The 19,443-nt window shown below is 57.0% G+C and overlaps 1 protein-coding gene across 1 annotated transcript in view; it reads right to left on the bottom strand.

Annotated features, from left to right (window-relative positions):
- Window positions 1–7,436: 7,436 nt before the first annotated feature.
- FCGBP (Fc gamma binding protein) overlaps window positions 7,437–19,443 on the bottom strand; it is a 35,205-nt gene continuing 23,198 nt past the window's right edge. Inside the window, 11 exon segments of the mRNA XM_062175964.1 lie at window positions 7,437–7,446; window positions 7,560–7,813; window positions 9,334–9,711; window positions 10,794–10,993; window positions 11,978–12,551; window positions 12,647–13,218; window positions 13,796–14,339; window positions 14,694–15,310; window positions 15,618–16,191; window positions 16,941–17,278; window positions 18,025–18,166. Coding sequence (XP_062031948.1) covers window positions 7,437–7,446; window positions 7,560–7,813; window positions 9,334–9,711; window positions 10,794–10,993; window positions 11,978–12,551; window positions 12,647–13,218; window positions 13,796–14,339; window positions 14,694–15,310; window positions 15,618–16,191; window positions 16,941–17,278; window positions 18,025–18,166 — 4,203 coding nt within the window.

Below are 19,443 nucleotides of genomic sequence, written 5' to 3'. Positions count from 1 at the left end.
TTGTCACCACGCTCACCTTCTGCACTTTCTCGGCACCTGCACCTTGGCAGCTGAATGTGAATGGAGGACAACCCAGCACCGCTTGGCCGGCTCTCCTTTCCATGCAGCAACACAGATGCCAGCGCTTCCTGCTCATCACCAGTCCCATCACATCTCTCTGGTCCATTCGTTCTCACGTTTCCTCTTATTCCCGCCCTACGAGTAACAGCAATGACGTGATGCCATGGGCTGAAGCGTGTTCCCCCAAGTTCACCCGTGGAAGTCGTAGCCCCAGGTGTGACAGGAGACGGAGCTGGGGCAGGTGATGAGGGTTAGATGAAGTTGGGAGGGTGGGACGCTCGTGATGGGATTGTGTGACTTTATAAGATGAGGAAGAAACAGAGTCATTCGTCTCTGTGTGTGTGTGTGTGTGTCCTCTCTCTCTCTCTCTCTCTCTCTCTCTCTCTCTCTCTCTCTCTCTCCCCCTCCTCTCTCTCTGTCTCTCCCCAGTGCCCATAAGGCATGCCAGCTTAACCCACTGTGCCACAGCGCCAGCCCTGTCTCCCCTCCCCTCCCACGAGAGGACCCAGTGCAGCTGTCCACACTCCAGGACAATGGCCCTCACCAGATCCGAGCTGACCACTGCTCCCCCTTGGACTTCCTAGCCTCAGAGTCATGAGAAACAAATGTCACTTAAGCCACCTGAGCAGACTAACACACATATGGTCATTCTTTTACTGTTAATTGACATTATGATTATGTATATTTGTGGGTCTATGTAAGGCTGTGTGACCAGGGCCATCAGTATTTCCAGCTCATTAAGTATTTTTCGTTTCCCTGGCTAGGGACCTTCACACTCCTCTTTTTTAGTTCTTTCTAAATTGTTGTGGGGCTGGCGCTGTGGTGTAGCTGGTAAAGCCTCTGCCTGCAGGGCTGGTATCCCATATGGACACTGGTTTGAGTCCCAGCTGCTCCACTTCCAATCCAACTCTCTGCTATGGCCTGGGAAAGCAGTAGAAGATGGACCAAGTCCTTGGACCCCTGCACCTACATGGGAGACCCAGAAGAAGTTCAGCTCAGCTCAGCTCCAGCCATTGGGGCCAACTGGGGAGTGAACCAGCAGATGGAAGACCTCTCTCTCTCTCTCTCTCTCTCTCTCTCTCTCTCTCTCTTCCTCTGCTTATCTGTAACTCTGCCTTTCAAATAAATAAATAAATCCTTAAGAAAAAAATCACCACTGTGCTCCAGCATACTAGGTCTCATTCCTCCTATCTAACTGCATTGTGCTGCCTGTTAACCAGCTCCATGTACCCTCATGTGCTATTTCCTAAAAGCTCTGAGGCATTATATCTGTGTGTGTATACCATTAAGTGCACTCATTTTCATGTGTACATATATATATATACACCATTAAATGTATATGTGCACCATTAAATGTATATATACACCAGGGGTTGGCACTGTGGTGTAGTAAGCTAAAGCCTCCGTCTGCAGTGCCGGCATCCCATACGGACAACGGTTTGAGTCTCGGCTGCTCCACTTCGATCCAGCTAGGCTTAGGAAAGCAGTAGAAGATGGCCCAAGTGCTTGGGCCCCTGTACCCATGTGAGAGACCTGGAAGAAGCTCCTGGCTCCTGGCTTTGGATCAGCCCAGCTCCGGGAGTTGTGGTCATCTGGGGAATGAGCCAGCAGATGGAAGACCTTTCTTTCTGTCTCTCTCTCTCATTGTAACTCTACCTCTCAAATAAATAAATAAAAATATTTTAAAAAATAAATGTATATACACATCGTTAAATATATATGTACACCATTAAGTGTGTATGCACACCATTAAATGTACATATACATCATTAAATGCAGATGTACACCATTAAATGTGCTGTTGAGTTCACTTAGTTTTGCGTGGAGTCCAGTACTGCGGTAGGTGCGCACAGCTGTGTCAGCCTCACACCGTCCGGCGTCAGGACACCGCCTCCTCGCATTTCACACGCAGGGAAGCCCGCAAGCTGTGGTCGCCTCTGATTGGCCTTTCCTGGCCTGATGGTCGAGCTCTCCGTCCGTGCTTCCTCTCTGACTGCTCAGCGTTCCCTTCGCTGGCTTTGTTTACCCATTCACCTGTGGGTGGGCTTCTGCATCGTTCCCAGTGTTTGTTAGGAACAATCCTGCTGTGGGCATTTGTGTACACACGTGTGTGTAGACAATGTGTCTTTGTGTTTTCGGAGACATCCTAGGAGGGACGTGACTGAGTCAAAAACTTAGAATATACCTACTTTTTAAAGAATAGACATTTCCCTAAAGTGATTGGGCCTGCTTTCTTTTCTTTTTACATTTTGATCTATTTTCATGATTATTTGAGAGGGAGAGGGAGAGAGAGAGAGCGCCCTTCCATTCACTGGTTCACTCCCCAAATGCCAGGGCTGGAAGCCAGGAGCCAGGGGCTCAGTCTGGGTCTCCCACACCTGTGGCAGGGATGCAGGTACTTGAGCCGTCACCTGCTGCCTCCCAGGATGCGCATTAGTGGAAGTCAGAGTGCGGCTGGGACTCCGACCCAGGCACTCAAATACGGGAAGTGGGCATCACATGCAGTGTCTTAACCACCAGGCTAAGTGCCAGTCCACAAAAGAATACTTTTTCATTATGACACCGAACCAAATTAACAAGAAGTCCTCTATATAATGCAGTAGCCAGTCCATATGTATATTTCCTCAATGGTCTAAAAAAGTAAATTTTAAAATTGTTGCTTGTTCAAACCAGGATTAAAGCAAGGACCATTCATGTGGTTTCTGTATCTCTCTGTCTCTAGCTCTGTTCTCTTTCTCCCCACCTTGCACGCACACTTGGCCCAGAATCTTCACAGATTATAATTTATTTATTTTACATATTTTGTTTTAAATTTTATTATCTTTAAAAGATTTATCTTATTTATTTGGAAGGCAGAGTTAGAGACACACAGAGAGAGAGAGAGGTCTTCCATTCATGGTTCATTTCCCAAACGGCCACAATGACCAGGGTTGTGCCAGGCTGAAGCCAGGAGCCTGAGCCTCTTCTAGGTCTTCCATGTGAGTGCAGGGCCCCAGGGACTTGGGCCATCTTCTGCCTGATTTCCCAGGAGCATTAGCAGGGAGTTGGATTGGAAGTGGAGCAGCTGGGACTTGAACCGGTGCCCATGTGGGATGCCAGTGCTGCAGGCGGCTTAGCTACTCCACCACAGCGCTGGCCCCTTGCATTTCTTTTCAACAAGGGGCAGGATTGGGCATTCCCTTTGTTTTAGGGCCGTTTATATTTCCTTTTCTTTGAGTTTTGTGGATTTCTTCCCTGTTCTATCAGATTATTGCTTTTACTTTTTCCTCTTTATTTTGAGGACCTCTTCATTCTTTTTCCTGCAGAGAAATTCATTCTAGGAGCGACTCCACAGCAAAACAGGGAGAGCACTAGCATTGGTGAGGAGCCACCTGGGCTCAACTCTTGGCCCCGTCGTTTACAATCTGCTTGCCCTTGGGAGCACCACTTGACCCCGCTGAGCTGATTTCTTTACGTCGATGCCCATTTCACAGGGCTTGGGCAGCTGAGACGTCCTGGACAGGGGAGTGGGTGTTTAGCCCAGCATTGAAGACTGCACGTCCCATAGCGGAGTATCTGGGATTGATCCCTCCCGCTGCCTGCAGCAGTGACAGCTCAAGCAGTTGGCTTCCGGCCTCCCACATGGGAAGTCTGCATTGTGTTTCTGGCTCCCAGCGTCGGCTCTGGTCCAGCCCTGGCCATTGCAGGCGTTTGGGGAGTGAACCAGTGGATAAGAACAATCTCTCTCTCTCTCTCTGTCTCTCTCCCCCTCTCAATCTTTTCCCCTCCCTCTCAAGTAAGCAAATAGAATTTAAATGTGCTGCCTAAGAAGTGCGAAGGAAACAGTGTACATGGGGAACTTGCCATATTGTACACATTCAACTTATCTAGATTTTTCTTCCTATTAATTGCCTGGTTATATCCTTAGCATGATTGTTTTCTGATTCAGTTGTGAATTTTTCTGTTTACTTTTTAAAAAATTATGCTTTTTAGTTTTAAAATTTAATACTTTTTTTTTTTTTTGACAGGCAGAGTGGACAGTGAGAGAGAGAGAGAGACAGAGAGAAAGGTCTTCCTTTGCCGTTGGTTCACCCTTCAATGGCCACTGCGGCCGGCGCACCGAGATGATCCAAAGGCAGGAGCCAGGTGCTTCTCCTGGTCTCCTTATGAGGTGCAGGGCCCAAACACTTGGGCCATCCTCCACTGCACTCCTTGGCCACAGCAGAGAGCTGGCCTGGAAGAGGGGCAATCGGGACAGAATCCAGTGCCCCGACCAGGACTAGAACCCGATGTGCCGGCGCTGCAAGGTGGAGGATTAGCCTATTGAGCCACGGTGCCGGCTCTAAAATTTAACACTTTTTTAACATTTTGCCACATTCACTTCAAATGAAGACGTTATATACCTATACATATATGTTATTTGAGTTGCTGTCTTTTTCTTATTGATTTGAATAAGCACTTTGCATATTGTGGCTATTAATCCTTAGTTGACAGTTTTTCTCCCAAGTTTTGGTTGGTCATTCATTCCACAATAGGCATTGAGTGCCTACTAAGCACCAGGTACTGCTCTATGCACTAGGAGCAAAGGAAGACAAACGCTAGGCAGCAAGGAAGCAAGAGGCTGGGACAAAAGGGATCCACTCTAGGTCGAAAGTTCATGAAAGAACTCTCTAAGGAACAACATTTAAGCTGACACAGAAGGGTAAGAAGCCAGTCATTGGGGCGCAGTGGGCTAAGGAGCCGCTTGTGACACCAGCTCTGGTATCGACGCTCTGGTTCAGGTCCCGGCTGCTCCACTTCCAATCAAGCTCCCCGATAAAACGCTGTTCACCTGGGAGGTGGGAGGAGCCAGGCCTAAGAAGATGGGCGCAGCCTGGCCAGCCCCACCCCTGCCCAACAGTGAGGGCCTGTGGGACCTCACTTCCATGGGTCTCAGTTTCTCTATTTGTGAAATGGGTATAATAATAGTGTCTTTTTTTTTTTTTTTTTTTGACAGGCAGAGTTAGACAGTGAGAGAGAGAGACAGAAAGGTCTTCCTTCCGCTGGTTCACGCCCCCCAAATGGCCGCTACGACACAGCGCACCAATCCAAAGCCAGGAGCCAGGTGCTTCCTCCTGGTCTCCCATGCGGGTGCAGGGCCCAAGCCCTTGGGCCATCCTCCACTGCACTCCCAGGCCACAGCAGAGAGCTGGACTGGAAGAGGGGCAACCGGGACAGAATCCGGCGCCCCAACCAGGACTAGAACCTGGGGTGCCGGCACCGCAGGCAGAGGATTAGCCAAGTGAGCCGTGGCGCCGGCCAATAATAGCGTCTTTTTTAAAAATAATTTTTATTTATTTACTTGTGAGGTAGAGTTACAGACAGAGCCATGGCAGGGAGCTGGGTGGGAAGAGGATCTGGGATACGACATGAGCCGGTGCCCAAGGGATGCTGGCACTGCAGGGGCGGCTTTCCTCACTGTGCTGTGGCACCGGCCCCTCTCTGCTTTTATTTGTAAATAAAATACATCTTAAAAAAATAACAAGTCAGTCATGTGAATGAGTGGAGGGGCCAGCACATGGCAACAATTGATAAGCTCAATAAGCTGAGATCAAGTTCCCGAATCAAGGTGGCAAGGAGGGCAGGGACGGGAGGTGGGAGAGCTGGCTCCACGGACAAAGGGAAGGAATTCAGTCCTCACGGCTGCTGAGCTTATTTGTACTTTATGAAGATTCTTCCAGTAGTCAGGAGAATGGATTACAGGCAGAAAAAAACAGACAGCAACTACGTGGTGAGGATGGTGACTTGACAAGCTGGTACAACAGGTGTGATAAGAAAGCAACGCAGGGGGCTGGCACTGTGGCATAGCGGCAGGATTGCCTCCCTGCCTCCCGCAGTCCCACCATCACATATGGGCGCTGGTTCGAGTCCTGGCGTTCCACTTCCCATCCAGCTCTCTGCTATGGCCTGGGAAAGCAGTAGAGGATGGCCCAAGTCCTTGGGTCCCTGCATTCACGTGGGAGACCCGGAGGAAACTCCTGGCTCCCGGATTCAGATAAGCCCAGCTCTGGCAGTTGTGGCCATCTGGGGAGTGAGCCAACAGATGGAGTATTAGGAAAATGGCTCAGTTTTATCTATGGCGCGATCTACACCCTGATACCATCCTAGGCTCTAGCCCCCGCTGCCATTGCTGGAAGCCAGGTGGCCACAGGGCCCAACCACCGGTGTCAAGCTCCACCCCTATCCTAATGGGATTTGCTGCTCCTACCTCCCTTCCTGCCCTCTGGCAAAGTTTTAAAAGGACCTGTTCCTGAACACGTGGCTCTCTTGGCTCCTCTCTCCTCTTGGTTTGCTTGCTCTCTTCTCTCTTCTCTCCTCACTAGCTCTGCTTCTCTCTCTCTCTCTCTCTCTCTCTCTCTCTCTCTCTCTCTCCCTCTCTCCCTCTCTCCCTCTCTCCCTCTCTCCCTCTCCCTCTCTCCCTCTCTCTCCTTCTCTCTGTTACACTCTCCTTCTCCCTTTTTCCTTCCTTGCCCCTTCCCTCTGGTCTGCTGGGTTTTCCCCCAATAAACCCTTTCCCTTACTCCGGTGTTTGGTGTGTTTTGTGACGATCTTACATGGAGGACACCTCTCTCTCTCTCTCTCTCTCTCTCTCTCCCTCTGCCTCTGCCTCTCTGTAACTCTGTATTTCAAATGGATAAATAAATCTTTAAAAAAAAAAAAAAGCAAGGCAGGCTTCGGGCAGGTTCTAATGCAATCCAACATGCTTTGTTGACAGACTGGGTGGAGGGCAAGGAGAAGGCAGGGTCCAGAATGACCCTGGGTGCTGGTGGCGCGCGGGGTGGGCAGGACCATGTTGGGGGTGCAGGCGAGAAGGTAGTCAGGACTTCAGTCTCTGGGTGGTGGGATCAGCTCCGTGAGGAGCGCCCCCTCACGCCAGCTTATCCCCACTTATCTTATCCACCTACCATTGAGGAAACCGAGCCAGAGAGAAACCACTTGCTACGGTTACACACGATGAAGCCAGAAGCTAAAGATGTTTCCTTCCTCCCTCCATCCACTCACTCATCTCCTCACCCATCATCCATTTCCTCTTCTTCCCTTGCCCCATCCACCCCGAGCCCAATCTATGCGTCTCTCCTTCCACGCATGTGTCAGCGCAGGCACCCACCCTCCCACCCTACGCCGTTCACGATGTGTGGGGCCCCTGGCATCTGCTCCCTGGTGGACAGGAAGGCGAGTCGGGAGTGAGAAGGCGCGGGACAGAGACGTCGGCAGGCAGCTTGGCTTAAGACATTTATTAGGGATCTCACATTCGGCCTCAGGGGCTCTGCGGAGGGGCGCGGCAGTGCATCCTTCAAGCACTGCACCGCCCAGGAGCGGGTCGGGTCCGGAGGGCTTCATTCCTGGTGGGTGACCGATCAGTCCTCGCTGAAAGAGACAGACACTCAGCACCTCCTCTTGCCCACGCGTCCACTGCCCGTTCCCGTGAGGGTCCAACGCCCTCACCCCCAGGAAGCCCGGCTTCCGCGCCACATCCTCACCATGGGGAAAGGTCCGGTGCCGTCCAGCTCTCCGTGACCGACTTGTCGTTGGTTGGGTCTCCGTCAAAGTTTCCGCAGGCCCCACACAGCTGGCCAGCACGGGTACTGTCAGCCGTCACGGTGAGCTGCCCGTCGGCGCCCAGCCACACCCAAAGCCCATCCTTCTGGTGGACGAGTAGGGAGTTGTCGCTGTTGCGCGTCACGGACACCGATGTCAACACGTCAGCTGGGAGGTCCACCTGGCGACCATTCACCTGGCGATGGAGGCGGGCAGACACAGGTGAGGCTGGAGCCGCAGCACAGCCGGCGAGTTACCAGGATGAGACCCCGAGTGACATCATGAGTTCAGGAACTAAAGCAAAGGAGCAGGTTCTGAAAGCCATGAAGACCCGGATGGAGGCTGCATGTGGCCAGACAGACTCGGGGAGATAGCTGGAGACTGGGCGGATGGAGAAAGGGACTGAGGGACTTTGTACCAGAGGCCCATCCCAACCAACCAACCTCAGGGCCACCCTGTTAGGGTCTAATTTTCAAAACAAAAGGCCTCCTGAGCACGTTCTCTAAGTTACTGCTTCCCCAAGAGGAGAGTTTATCCCTTATCATTGTCATGCTGATGCCTAAAGATAAGTAGTGAGCTAGCAAATATAATAAGCATGTGAGAAGATGACTATTTCCTCATCCTGGGTTGCAGACTCAGCAACATCAGGAGTTTTTTTTTTCCCTTGAAACAAGTGTTGTTTGTTTTTGTTGATAAGCTCATCCTTCTAAAGTTAGACTCTCTAGCAAAAATTGCTTTTAAACAGAAGTTCTCTTTTTTTCCCCGAAATGCTTTTGTATCTGAGTCTGCCTCTGTCAGGTGACTGGAGAGACAGGCAGACTGGTGGGAAAAGTCAGTGTGCAGCTGAGATGGGCAGGAGGGAGGGAGGAAAGAAAGGAGGGAGGAAGAGAGGGAGGATGGACGCAGTCAAGGAGAGGTGAGGTGGGGTGGGGCGGGGGAAGCCTCACTTTGCTGCAAGCTTGCCAAGTATGGGAACTGGATGTGAGTCAGCCCTGGTACCCAGCTCCCAGCCTGACTCAGAGGGGGCAGGGCTGAGCCGAGTCACCAAACCCAACTTTTCCGGGGTCCTCTTTAGGTGCCAGGCCTGGATCTGGGGACTGGGAATAAAGTGGTGATGGGGACAGACAGGATCCCTGCGCACCCAGGGCTCAGGTTCCGGAGCTGATGCAAGGTGCATCTTCTGGCAGCTTCCTTCCGGGAGCCTGACATTAGGCGTGTGCTAGGCAGAAGCTGCCTGGGTGACCAGCCCCACTCCCTCCAATAAAACCCGCCTGACCAATCACAGCATTCCATCCCCAAGGCCACGGTCACTGGCTCCAGGGATAGGCAAGGGCCCAAACTGGTCTAGCGTAGCTAAACCAGTGCAGTGTGTGTCTACGAGTGGAAAGCCGGAGAATCCTACAGTCCTGACCCTGGGTTTTCTAGTTCTGTGGGCCAATCAATTCACTTCTGCTTCTCAGGAAGTTTGAACTCGGTCTTTCTGTCACCTGCAACCAATGGAGAGTACTGATTGATGCTAATACCGAAACTATGACGTTCCTTGAATGCGTTCTGCCTCCCACGAACTCAACTGAAATACTGAGGCAAATACAAATCCAGAGATCAAATTGCAGAGGAAAGAGACAGCAAGACAGGCAGGCAGGCAGCAATGCAGGGGCACTGCACATCACCCCCACCCCCACCTGCCCGCCTGCCCGCTGCCATGCCCAGGCTTACCCATACGCCCCCGCCTGGGGTCACAGTGACTATCCCATCCTCGAAGAAGACGTGGAGCTGGCCCACGGTCTCAGCTTTGCCAGCACAGGACTGGATGGCAGCCACCACACGATACCAGGGGGTCTGTAGTCCGGGGCAACGGAAGGAGAGCTCGTAGACACCAGAGGAGTTGAAGGCACTGAGGGCCCCATCAAAGGTGGTGAGGTTGGAGCCCGCGAAGAGGGTACACTGGGCGTCGGAGGCCTGGCAGACCCGGTCCCCGTTCTGGACCTCACAGACGCTGCCCGCCTGGCAGCTGGCCTCATAGCACTGCAGGTCTGCGTCTGGGGAACAGTAGCAGCGTTCGCTGCAGTCTGAGGACAGGAGGGAGGAGTTCACCTGTGTGCAGAAGGGGACAGGTGAGAGGTTGGGGGGTTACAGGGATGGCTCTGTAACAGGGGGAAACAGCAATAGTGCCGATAAGTCCCAGCAGCTCCATTTCTGATTCAGCTCCCTACATGCACCTGGGAAGGCAGCAGAGGATGGCCCAGGTAGTTGGAGCCCTGCCTCCCATGTGGGAGACCAGGATGGAGCTCCAGGCTCTTGGTTTTGAGCTGGACCAGTCCCAGTCTTGTGGTCCTTTGGGGAGTGAACCAGCAGATGAAAAATTTCTCTCTCTCTCTCTCTCTCCTCTTCATATAAGTAACTAAATCATTAAATACCCATAACAACCAGTGCAGAGCAAGAGCCCAAAAAATACTGTTAACACAAATAAATCAAGGATTGCATTTCAGCCTGCAGAGTAAGTGATGATTGGGGGCTGCCTAGAGCACTGTTGTAAGTTCCTATTCTTTTCCCTGAGTGGGATGAGCAGGGAGTGCCAGGCGCAGGGCGCAGCAGGCATCTTCCACACAATCACACCTTTCCTTACACACCTGTGGTGCAAGGATGATGACTACCCCCATTTTATAGGTGGAGAAAATGAGGTTCAGGGCGGGGACCATGGCAGGCCAAGTGTGGTCCCTCACAGACATCAGATCCCAATCCCTGGGACCAAGTAAACATCCCCTTCTGTGGGAGAAAGGTGTTTGCAGCTGTGGTTAAACCGAGGACTTGGAAGTGGAGAATTCATGCTTGATTATCCGGGTGTTCTCCCAAGTGGAAGCTGGACAGAGCATTCCTGACACACACAGGCAGGGATGCAGCCCCAAGGCACGGGATGCTGGCAGCCCCCAGAAGCTGCAGGAAGCAGTTAGACTGCGGGGGTGGGGCTGGGGGCGGCCTGCCTCCAGTGTGGGGGCATTGATTTCCAGAACGGTGGGAGAACACATTGCTTCCGTGTTAAGCTACCAGGTTGGAGGTCAGCGGCATCACACACAGCAAGTGTCCCAGCTGGGAGAGGACGGCGGCACCCTTGTCCCAGTCCTCAGGGAGGTTAGACACCCTCCCGCCCTCCCTGCCCACTTCGAGCCCCTACTCACAGGCAAGTACCGGCCATTGTGGGTGCAGCCACACTCCTGGGAAGGGACGCAGACGCCCTGGGAGAGCAGGAAACGGTCGTCACACTCACAGCCCTCGAAGCAGCGGCTGGTGCAGCCCGTGAGGCCAGAGAGCGCTGCGCAGGAGCCCTGGCAGGAGTAGGTGCAGATGGAGTAGTGGCTGTTACCCGGGCACTGCAGTGCTGTGGAGAGAGACATGGCGCGCTGGAGTCACACCTCCACGGACGGCTGTGAGAGCTTCTATACAGCCAGCCCGGGAGCGAGCCGCACTGATGACCCAAGTGACGCAGACGGTCCCAAACCCTGCCCTGCAGAGCTCACACCCGGAGGGACAGGCCACAAGGGGCCCACGTGGCCGTGCTGCATTGGGTAAGGTCAGGCTCGGGACCCAGGGCCGGGGCAAGTGAAACACAGGGGGCTGAGAGGATGCAGGGGAAGCATTCGGGGTGAGGTTCTGGGCTCTGGCTGAGAACTGGTGGCTGCTGTGGTTGCCCAGTGCTGGGACACGGAGGGCCGAGGGAAGGAGGACCGGCTTGGGGTGAGGCGCTGATGTCGTCTGGGGACACAGCAGGTGCAAGACATTCTGAGGATACTGGAGGGAACGCACTCACACTGGACCCCTGGGGCTGGCATTCAGGAGAGGGCTCGGAGCAGGAGACAGGCTCCACTGGCCCCACTGAGGACGAGGCCAAGGCCGTGGAGCCTATCAGGCCCTGGGTAGGGGTCCTGCTCCTAGGAGACCGAAGCAGACTCGGCCATGGCCTTGTCCTGCAGAGTCCGGGTTGGGGAGGGGCATGTCCTTGCAGCAGGAAATTTGGGGGAGAGGAACAGCCCTGGTTTGGGGGCCCAATGGGCTGCAGCTTTGTCCAGGGCGCTCTGAGGGGAGCCGGTGTTGCCCCCAGGGAGCTGGCAAGCCACAGACTCAGGCTGCAGGGTGAGAAAGTGCCCAGGATGGAGGCCCAGGGAAGATGTGAAGATTGAGGAGAAAGGGGGCGGTCAGAGAGGGCGGAGGGGAGCCGGCCCAGCGAGCAGCGGGCATGGGAGGAGCTTTCACAGGAGGGGGCTGGGCTGCTCCTGAGATGCAGACGGAGGAGGAGGGCGGGGCGTGGCGGGAGACCTCCCAGCACCCCCTACCCCCCCCCCCCCGTCCCCGCCCCGACACTCACGGCAGAGGCTGTCTGTCCTCCAGGGCTTCACGGCTGCGCCGGCCGCCTGGCAGTCGGCTGTGTAGGCGGCCAGGCTGCGGCAGAGGAAGGCCCGGTCGCCCTTATGGGCGCACAGGTCATACACGCACTGGCGGAAGTACTCGGAGGGACTCAGCACCTCGTGGCAGGCGGCCCAGGGGCCGCTGGGGTCGTGCAGCTGCCCGCAGAGCTCGCTGCTCTCGTAGGGCGCCGTCTCCTCCGCCAGGCACACGGGGCAGCCTTGGGCCCCACAGCCCTCGGTGCAGTCCTGAGGGGAGCCGGGTGCCCGCCACGCTGCCCCGAAGTCCTCCACGCTGGGGGCCACCGAGCCGTCGGGCAGCTGGAAGTCGTCGCTCCAGTTGCCGTTGAAGTTGCCACACAGGCCGCAGAGCCGACCGCGGAAGGGGCTGGGGATGGAGATGAGGATGTGGGCGTCGCCGTCAAAGAGAAGCCGCAGCCCCTCGGTTGTCTGCAGGATCAGGTTTCGGCCCTCGGCGGTCACCCGCACGTGGCCCACGGCCACGGGCAGGTCCACCACCTCACCATCGATGGTGACCTGCGCGGGAGGAAGGGGCGGGTGAGTGGCTCACAGAACCTCCAGAAGCCCAGGGCTCGGCTGTATCTCCCTGGGTCCCTGGGCGGGGCACTCACCTCCAGTCCCCGGGCCAGGCCCACGACCTGGCCAGCCACGGTAACCAGCACGCGCTGCGGCTCTCCAGCCGCGTTCTTCTCCAGGACGATGGTGAAGTCCTCATCCCCGGGCTGCGGGTCGCAGACCTGGGCCAAGATGTAGGAGCAGGAGCCATGCAGGTCGTAGACGCGTCCGTCCAGGGTGAGGTAGTGGATGCCTCCATTGGCCAGGCAGCGGCCACAGCCTTTGGGGTGACAGGCCTGGACGCCATCCTCCAGCCGGCACTCCTCATAAGGCCCGCAGGCCGCGCCCTCCTTGCAGCTGACTTGGCCCCCTGGGCCGCACTCACAGCGTCGCTCGCACTCAGGCCCCGGGTAGAAGGCTGCGCCCAGTGGGTAGTAGCGGCCCTCGTGGAGGCAGCCGCACTGGCCCAGGGGGACACATGTGTCACCGCTGAGCACGTAGCCGGCGTCGCAGTAGCAGCCTTCGCGGCAGGTTGGCTCACAGCCTTCAGGCGCCGAGAGGCTGGGACAGCTCACAGGGCAGGAGTTGCCGCAGAGCTCGTAGTGGCTGTTGGCTGGACACTGGATGGCTGCGGGGGTGAGACGGGACGGGCGTGAGGCTTCCCCTGGGACAACACACCCAGGTGCTGGGATCGGACCCAGCACCTCCCACGGGGTGGGGGCAACACCCTCTGACCAGGTGTGTGTCACACCCTAAAACTTCTAAGGGTCCAGTGAGTCTCCGGTCACGGATGTGTGACCGGGATACAAGGGTTAGCATCAGCCACCGGTATCCCGGGGCGTGCGCCTGCGGGGCTGTGCCTGGTGTGGGTGTCCGTGTCAGCCCGAGCACCTGCAGGAGTCTCCCCGACTCCGTTTGTCTTAGGGTGTGCCTCTGACCCACAGCCTAGGTCTGGTTGTTGAAGCTGCCAGGATGCACCTGACCGAGGAGATCTATCTATCCAAAAGGAACCGCAGGGACTCCTGGACCCTGTCTTAGGCAGCTGTTTGGGGTCCTCAGAGCCCTGACCGTAGGTGTACCTGACCAGTCTGTCTCCATGCATAGTCTAACAGACACCTCGCTGGTCCCTGAGCCCAGGAAGAGGGAAGAAGCTAGGGGAGAGGAGGAGGCGCCTGCTTTGTGAACGTGCAAGGGCCAGTACTCACAACAGAAGTCCGGCTGCCTCCATTCGCCAATATCGGCCCCGGCGGCCTGGCAGGCGGCCACATAGGCGGCCACCGCAGGGCAGAAGCCTCCCGGATGGCCCTGGGCCTGGCAGGCGTCCAGCAGGCAGGCCTGGAAGTACTGCTCCGGCGGCACGATGCAGTGGCAGGGCCCCAGCGGGCCTTTGCGGAACATGATCACGCCGCAGGCGTCGGGGCCGCCGAAGGGCTCCTGCTCCTCGGGCGTGCACGGCTCCGGGCATGGCTCGGGCTCGCACTTTTCGCAGCCCGGCTCACCGCCCACCTGCCAGCCCTCGGGCTTCCCGTCCACCGCGGCCAGGTCGTCGGCCGAGTTCTCGTTGTAGTCCCCGCACAGGCCGCAGAGGGCGCCCGCGTAGGCCGCCGGCACACGGAGGCGCACGAAGCTGTCCCCGTCGAAACTGAGCGAGATCCCGGCGGCCGTGGTCACCACCACGTCGGCGCCGCTCACGTACGCGTTCAGGCGCGAGTCCAGCTGGAAGGGCAGCGTCACGAACTCGCCGTCCACCTGCGGGCGTGGGGCAGGGCGGGGCGGGCCGGTCAGGTTGGAGGCCCGGCTCCACCACCTAGGAGCTGTGGGCCTCTGAGTCCAGGGCTTCTTGTAGTAAGAACAACAGGCTCTTGACGCCACCCTGCAGCGCATGACTTCGTGGGCCCATTTCTCGGAGGAATAAACTAAGGCTCAGAGCAGGGGGAGGGGGAGCCACTGCCTCACACCATCCGGCTCCCAGGCCTATGCTCTGGACCCCATCCATCAAGTCCCAGCTAAGCTGTAAAGTGTTCAGGGGCCTGGCGGACCGCTTACCGTCCCAGGCAACCCCAGGGCCGGCACCTGCTCCTGTGCGGCCCGCGCCCTCCTCACCTGTAGCTGCCGAGGCCAGCTGGCGCTGAGGGTCAGGCGGTGGTCGTAGATATACAGGGTGACGCTGCGGGTGTAGCTGACAGCCTGGCTGCCCCGGTGCTCGTTGACGACGGTGACGGTGAAGTTTTCAGCCCCGGCCGGCGGCGCAGCGCAGGGCGCACTCAGCAGGTACTCGCAGGTGCCTTGGAAGTCGAATCGGTGCCCGTCCAGGGTGACGTAATGGGGGTCGCCCCAGGCCTGGCACTCCGCGGTGCTCACTGGTTGGCAGCCGTACTGGCCCGAGGACAGCAGGGCGCATGCCTCGCCCTTGGCGCAGCTGGCAGGCGTGCAGAGGAGCGAGCCGCCCTCAGCCCCACAGCTGCACCGCTGGGAGCATGTGGCGTCCGTCCAGAACTCGCTGCCGGTCTCGTAGTAGGTGCCGTTAGCCCAGCAGCCGCAGCCGCTCTCCAGGGACACGCAGCGCCCAGCGCTCAACACGAAGCCAGTGTCGCACTGGCAGCCCTCCACGCAGGAACCCTCACAGAGGGCCGAGGTCTTGGCGGACTCAGGGGCCGGGCAGCTGGCTGGGCAGGGTGAGCCACAGAGCTCGTAGTGGCTGTTTTCGGGGCAGGAGACCCCTGTAGGCGGGTGGGAGAGGGAGAAAGAGGGAAGGGTGTTAGGGGTGAGGTCCAAGGACACGGTGGCAAAATACAGAAACCGAGGGGCCAACAGAGAGAGGAAGAGAGACAGAGACCGAAGGAGAGAGAGAGCAAGAGGCACAGAGAGGGATACAGAGAGACCCAAAGGGAGACACACAGAGAAGCACCGAGAGGCAGGCGCTCGGGAACAGAAATACAAGAAGCACCCAGAAGGGCTGGAGAGCAGTCAAGCCCGCCTGGAAGACAGGACCCCGCCCCCTGCCCTTGCCCCCTCCCCGGCACTCACCACAGCCGGCCTGCTCCCTCCAGTCCTGGATGGCGACGCCGGCGGCCTGGCAGGCAGCCGCATAGCTAGCCAGTGCCTGGCAAAGTATGTCCTGAGCCCCACCACTCAGGCACACGTCCAGGACACAGCCCTGGAAGTAGCTGTCGGGGGACACATGGGAGTGGCAGTCGGCGAAGGGGCTCTCGGTCCCGGGGACCAGGGGGCCGCAGAAGCCAGGGCCCTGGTACTTCTCCAACATGTCCTCAGGACACGTCGGGCAGGAGCCCTGGCACTCATCCCAGCATAGCGGGTCCCAGCCTGGGGCCCGCCAGCTGCTGCCCCAAGCGGGTATGGAGGGAGCGGCTGTGCCGTTGGGAAAGACTTGGTCGTTGTTGGGGTCACCGTCCAGGTTTCCGCAGAGCCCACAGACAGCGCCGTGATAGCTGCTGGGCAGGATCACCTCCACGCGATTGTCCCAGTCATAGGTAACCTGCAGCCCGAAGTCTGTCACCAGCACAGCCTTCCACACGCCATGGTACACGTAAATCCGCCCACCGGCCACGGAGGCAGGCAGCGTCGTCAGCACGCCGTCCACCTGGCGGAGGGGGAAGCAGGTGCCTGGGTCACTCTGGGTGGGATGCCCCAGCTCTCAATTCCCCACCTTGTCCTGACCGGGCTGGGAGCTGCCATAGCTTTCCTCCTGCCTGTAGGTTGTATAGCCGTTTGACAAACGTCGTGAACATCTGTTCCCGTCTTTGTGTCTGCTTCTTCCTCTGGGTTGCTCTCTCCTCCCTCTCTGTTGCTTTCTCTGTCTTCACCTGGGTCTAGCTCTCTTGCTGGACCTCTGCTTCTCCCTCTTTCTTTGGGCCTCTGCACTCCCTCCCGTCACTGTCCTTTCTGTCTCTGGCTCTCCCCACTGGCCGTACACTCTGTGCACTCCTGTGCGTGTGCCCGTCTTAGTGTCTGCTGAGCGGACCCACATGGCTCTTCCCTGGGCAGAAACGGAGGCCCACCTCTCTGCCCTCATCTCCCTGGATTTCCCTCGGTCCGAGTCTCCAGGCCTCTTATCTGCTCTCTGGAGCTCATCTGGGCCAGACTCTGAGCTGGGCACATGGCCCGCCCACCAGCACCTGGGAAGCAGAGCTTGGATTCAAACCCAGGTCTACCGAGAGGCAAATGCCCTGTTTTTTGTTTGTTTGTTTGTTTGTTTGTTTTTGTTTGTTTGTTCGGTGGCTGATTTGGTTCAGGCCTAGGGGAAGACAGAGAACCTTGGGCTCCTCGCCGGTGCTGTTGGGATTTCCCCAGCCCTCCTGGGGGTTCAGGGGACCACCTTGCCACACGTACCCTGACTTTGCCCGTCTCGCCCTTGTGGATGGAGATGTTGGTGCCCAAGACAGACACGGTGACCTCCTTCACAAAGGACACAGTGGGGTTACCCCGGTTCTCATTCTTGGTGGTGATGGTAAAGGGTGTCAGGCCCTCAGCGTCTGCCCCTGGGCAGCCAACTTGCACCAGAATGTAGTTGCAGGTGCCTTGGAAGTCAAAGGCCCGGCCGTCGAAGGTGTTGTAGTGTGGGTCACCCCACAGCCAGCACGTGGCGTTGTAGTTGGGCACACACACGCCCTGGCCATCCTGCTCCTTGCAGGTCTCCTGGGGCCGGCACGTGACACCTTGGCACGGGTCTGGGGACAGAGGAGAGAAGACCTCAGGCTGTGCCGGGGACACCGGCCCCAGGGACTACCGCAGGAGAGAGCAGATCCAAGGATCACTTCTAAGACCCCACAGATGCTATTTCTAAGACCAGGCCCAGGGAGTCCTCCAGGTCTGACACTCAGGGCCTGGGCCAGGCTGTGTCTAAGACACGAGCACCCAGATTCTCCGCATCTTAGACCCAGCTCCCGGGTCGCCGGGGTTTTCTTTGCAGGGGATCTGGGTTGAGACCTGAACCTCAGGAGTCCCTGTGTCTGCGATGCCAGCCTCGGGGTGTACCATACAGGACCTGGGCCCTAGCTTCCCCCACATCTGAGGTCCCAGCCCTATGGGCAACTCTGCCTCTGAGACCCACATCTTAGAGCTCTCTGTGCCCAACACCAAGGTCCTGGGGGACTTCCTGGGAAGAACTGGTGGCAGGGGTCCCAACATGCTTCCTGGGGGCCCCTGTGTTTAAGCCTCATGGCCTTGGAGGCACCTCCAGAGTTGCCTTTCACTGAGGGCCTCTGACATGTGCTCTGGGAAAGCTGGCCTGGAAGGTCCCCAAGACAAGGGGGTCTCTGCTGCTGGCCCTGAGAGACCAGTGCAGGGCCTGAGACCTCATCCTCAGTCTTTTGCACCTCCCACCATGAACATCCCGGTCACGCCCCTCGGCTCCTGGCCCCGTGTCCCCTGTGCCTCACCAGCCCCAGTCCCAGCCCCAGCCCCAGCCCAGTACCTTTGGAGACGCAGCTCAGGACGCCTCCCGAGGGCTCGCACACCTGCCCCGGCTTGCAGCTGTGCTCCTGACACGTCACACCTGTGCCTGAGTGGCACACGCACTGCTGCTGGCAGTTGTCAGTCAGTACCGTCTGCTCTGGCTGCAGGGACATAGGGCATGGCCATCAGGGACCCTATGGGCAGCAGCTGGGGGGGGGGGGTCCGGAAGACAGGAAAGAGGCATCTTTCAGTGGGGTGACCCCTGGTCTGTGAAACAGGCACAGCGTGGCCTTGGGACCCAATGCATACATTCACTTCCATTCATTCACTCCTGTGGGAGAAAGAGTGTGGTGGGAATTCGGAGCGGGCCATCTCTGCTGTCCAAACTATGTTACTCTGGGCAAATTACTTAGCCTTGTTCTGCCTCACCTCCTCACCTGCAGTCTACAGATAGCAACAGCACCTACCCGTGCAAGCCTGAGTTAGCAGCACATAGAAAGTACACGTGGGATGAAAAGAGGCTTCCGGCCAATCATCCCAGTAGGAGATGGAAGGAGGCTAGAGAACAGGACTGGGGAAGACATCAACTTTGGCAGCCCCAGGGATGCACAGACACGTGGAGGATCGTTCTATTGTTCTCTCAACTTTCGCAAGTTTGAACATCCTCATAATAAAAAGCTTGCGTCCATAGGCAGTGCGTGTAAAACATACAGGTAGCACTTAGCGCAGCAAGGGCGCCCAGGAAGCACCATCCGCACGTTTCCTGTTTACTGTCAACGAGTTACTGCTGTTATGCATGGAGGAGAACAGAGAGGCCCCTGCCCTCGTAGAGCTCGCAGCCCTGTGAGGGAGACGCACATCGGACAAACTCTACTCAGCTGAAATGAGGACTAACACAGGGCTGGGTGTTTGCCCAACGGAGTCTACATGGCTGCCGGGGGCGCCTGCATCCCGTATCAGAGTTGCCTGGTTCAAGTCCCGGCTCCTCTGCTTCCAATCTAGCTCCCTGCTAGTGTGCACCCTGAGAGGCCGAAGGTGCCGGCTCCAGTACTCGGGAGACCCGGATGGAGTTCTGGGCTCCTGGCTCTGGCGGCTGTTGTGGACATTTGGGAAGTGAACCAGTGGATGGATGATTTCTCTCTGTTTCTCTGTCATTCTGCCTTTTATATAACATGAAAATAAATACATAAAAACATTTAAAAAAAAAAAAAAAAGGACCAAGAGTGAGAGAGTGGAAGAGGGAAGTGGAGTTGGCTGGGTGGGGTAAAGACCAAATCTCATCCTTGTGGTCATACAAACCACCTTTGTCCATGCCTGAGCCACAAAGCCCAAACTTGATGTGGGCAGCGAGGGTATCCCAGGGCCCATGGTCATATTTAGAAAGAGCTCCCTTACTGGCAAATGGATGGTGGACCAGAGGCAGGAAACAGGGCTAGGA

The sequence above is a fragment of the Lepus europaeus genome, chromosome 19 (genome assembly GCF_033115175.1).
Source record: "Lepus europaeus isolate LE1 chromosome 19, mLepTim1.pri, whole genome shotgun sequence".
NCBI lineage: Eukaryota > Metazoa > Chordata > Mammalia > Lagomorpha > Leporidae > Lepus > Lepus europaeus.
This window is presented reverse-complemented; position numbering and strand designations above follow the sequence as displayed.